At 35.1% G+C, this 1,078-nt stretch overlaps 1 protein-coding gene across 3 annotated transcripts in view; it reads left to right on the top strand.

Annotated features, from left to right (window-relative positions):
* LOC106683109 (Coiled-coil domain containing protein 39) overlaps positions 1-1,078 on the top strand; it is a 29,320-nt gene that overhangs the window by 12,473 nt on the left and 15,769 nt on the right. For all 3 annotated transcript variants that reach the window (XM_067050535.1, XM_067050536.1, XM_067050534.1), the window contains exon 8: positions 714-804. In XM_067050535.1, coding sequence (XP_066906636.1) covers positions 714-804 — 91 coding nt within the window. The remainder of the gene's footprint in view (positions 1-713; positions 805-1,078) is intronic.

The following is a 1,078-nucleotide window of genomic DNA, read 5'->3' on the forward strand; positions in this document are numbered from 1 at the left end:
GCACTATAATCAATATATTCGTAAAGAAATAATTTCTCTTGTTGCATATTCAAATTTTGGAAGGTGTATAAAAAAAGAGGAAAAAAATCATTTAAAGAGTCCAATTTTTTAGGATCAAAGAGTGTAAAGCAATAGGATTTAATAGTTATACATATCACGTTTTAAGATTTGATTGTTGAAATATTAAGATTATTATTATTGTGTGTATGTTTTTTTTTTTGTTTTTTTTATTACGAGGGTCGGTGGAAATCTTCAAAAGACACGGATAGGCCCATACCTATCCATGTGTGGGATTTTTACCCACTAAAACCACCGTCCTACATCTGTTCATTCCTCTCCCGGGACCGCCGCTAGGCATTACTTCATGGAGGGAAATGGCTGAGTGCCGCCTCGCATTCTTTGCATGGTTTTCACGTTTCCATGCTAGTTACATCTTCTAGCCCTCTCTCGATGAGGGTAACTTCTTCCAAGTACTTTGCCGCAACTACAACTGCAACGTCATCTGCGAATCCAACAACTGTGGCTCCCTCCGGCAATGTCAATTTAAAGATTGCATCGTACATGACGTTCCACAGAAGAGACCCTAATTTATTGTGTGTATGTGTGCTTGCGCATGCGTGTGTGTCTGCGTTTTTGTGTAAATCTTTTAACTATCTTTAAAAATATAAAGCATATTATTTTTTTTCAAACTACTGTTTTTGTTTTTTAAATAGGTTGATATAAGAAGAAAAGCTTCTGGAAGAATAGGCACAAAACTTGAAGGTCAAAGATTGAAAAACGCAGAACTAACAGAAAAAAATAAGAGTAAGTGTTGGTTTTCAACCTCCTGTGGGAACAACCATCCTTAGATATCTAACCTTATATTACTTCTATCCTATTAGTTTAATAGCTTACCTGACTGAAAGACTAAATACCAGCCTTCTAGATTAAACAAATGGATGGTAATAATACATTGACTTCTTATTGTGATCTGTGTATTTCCTTTTATTTTTACCAAGTTAACCCTGGTTGGTATCCCTAATATTTTGTTGTTTGTAAGAACTACTGGAATGAAAGTTTCTTCTCTAACTGATAGTGC

Source organism: Halyomorpha halys, unplaced genomic scaffold, assembly GCF_000696795.3.
Source record: "Halyomorpha halys isolate HHAL.00 unplaced genomic scaffold, Hhal_1.1 Scaffold466.1, whole genome shotgun sequence".
In the NCBI taxonomy this organism is placed as follows: Eukaryota; Metazoa; Arthropoda; class Insecta; order Hemiptera; family Pentatomidae; genus Halyomorpha; species Halyomorpha halys.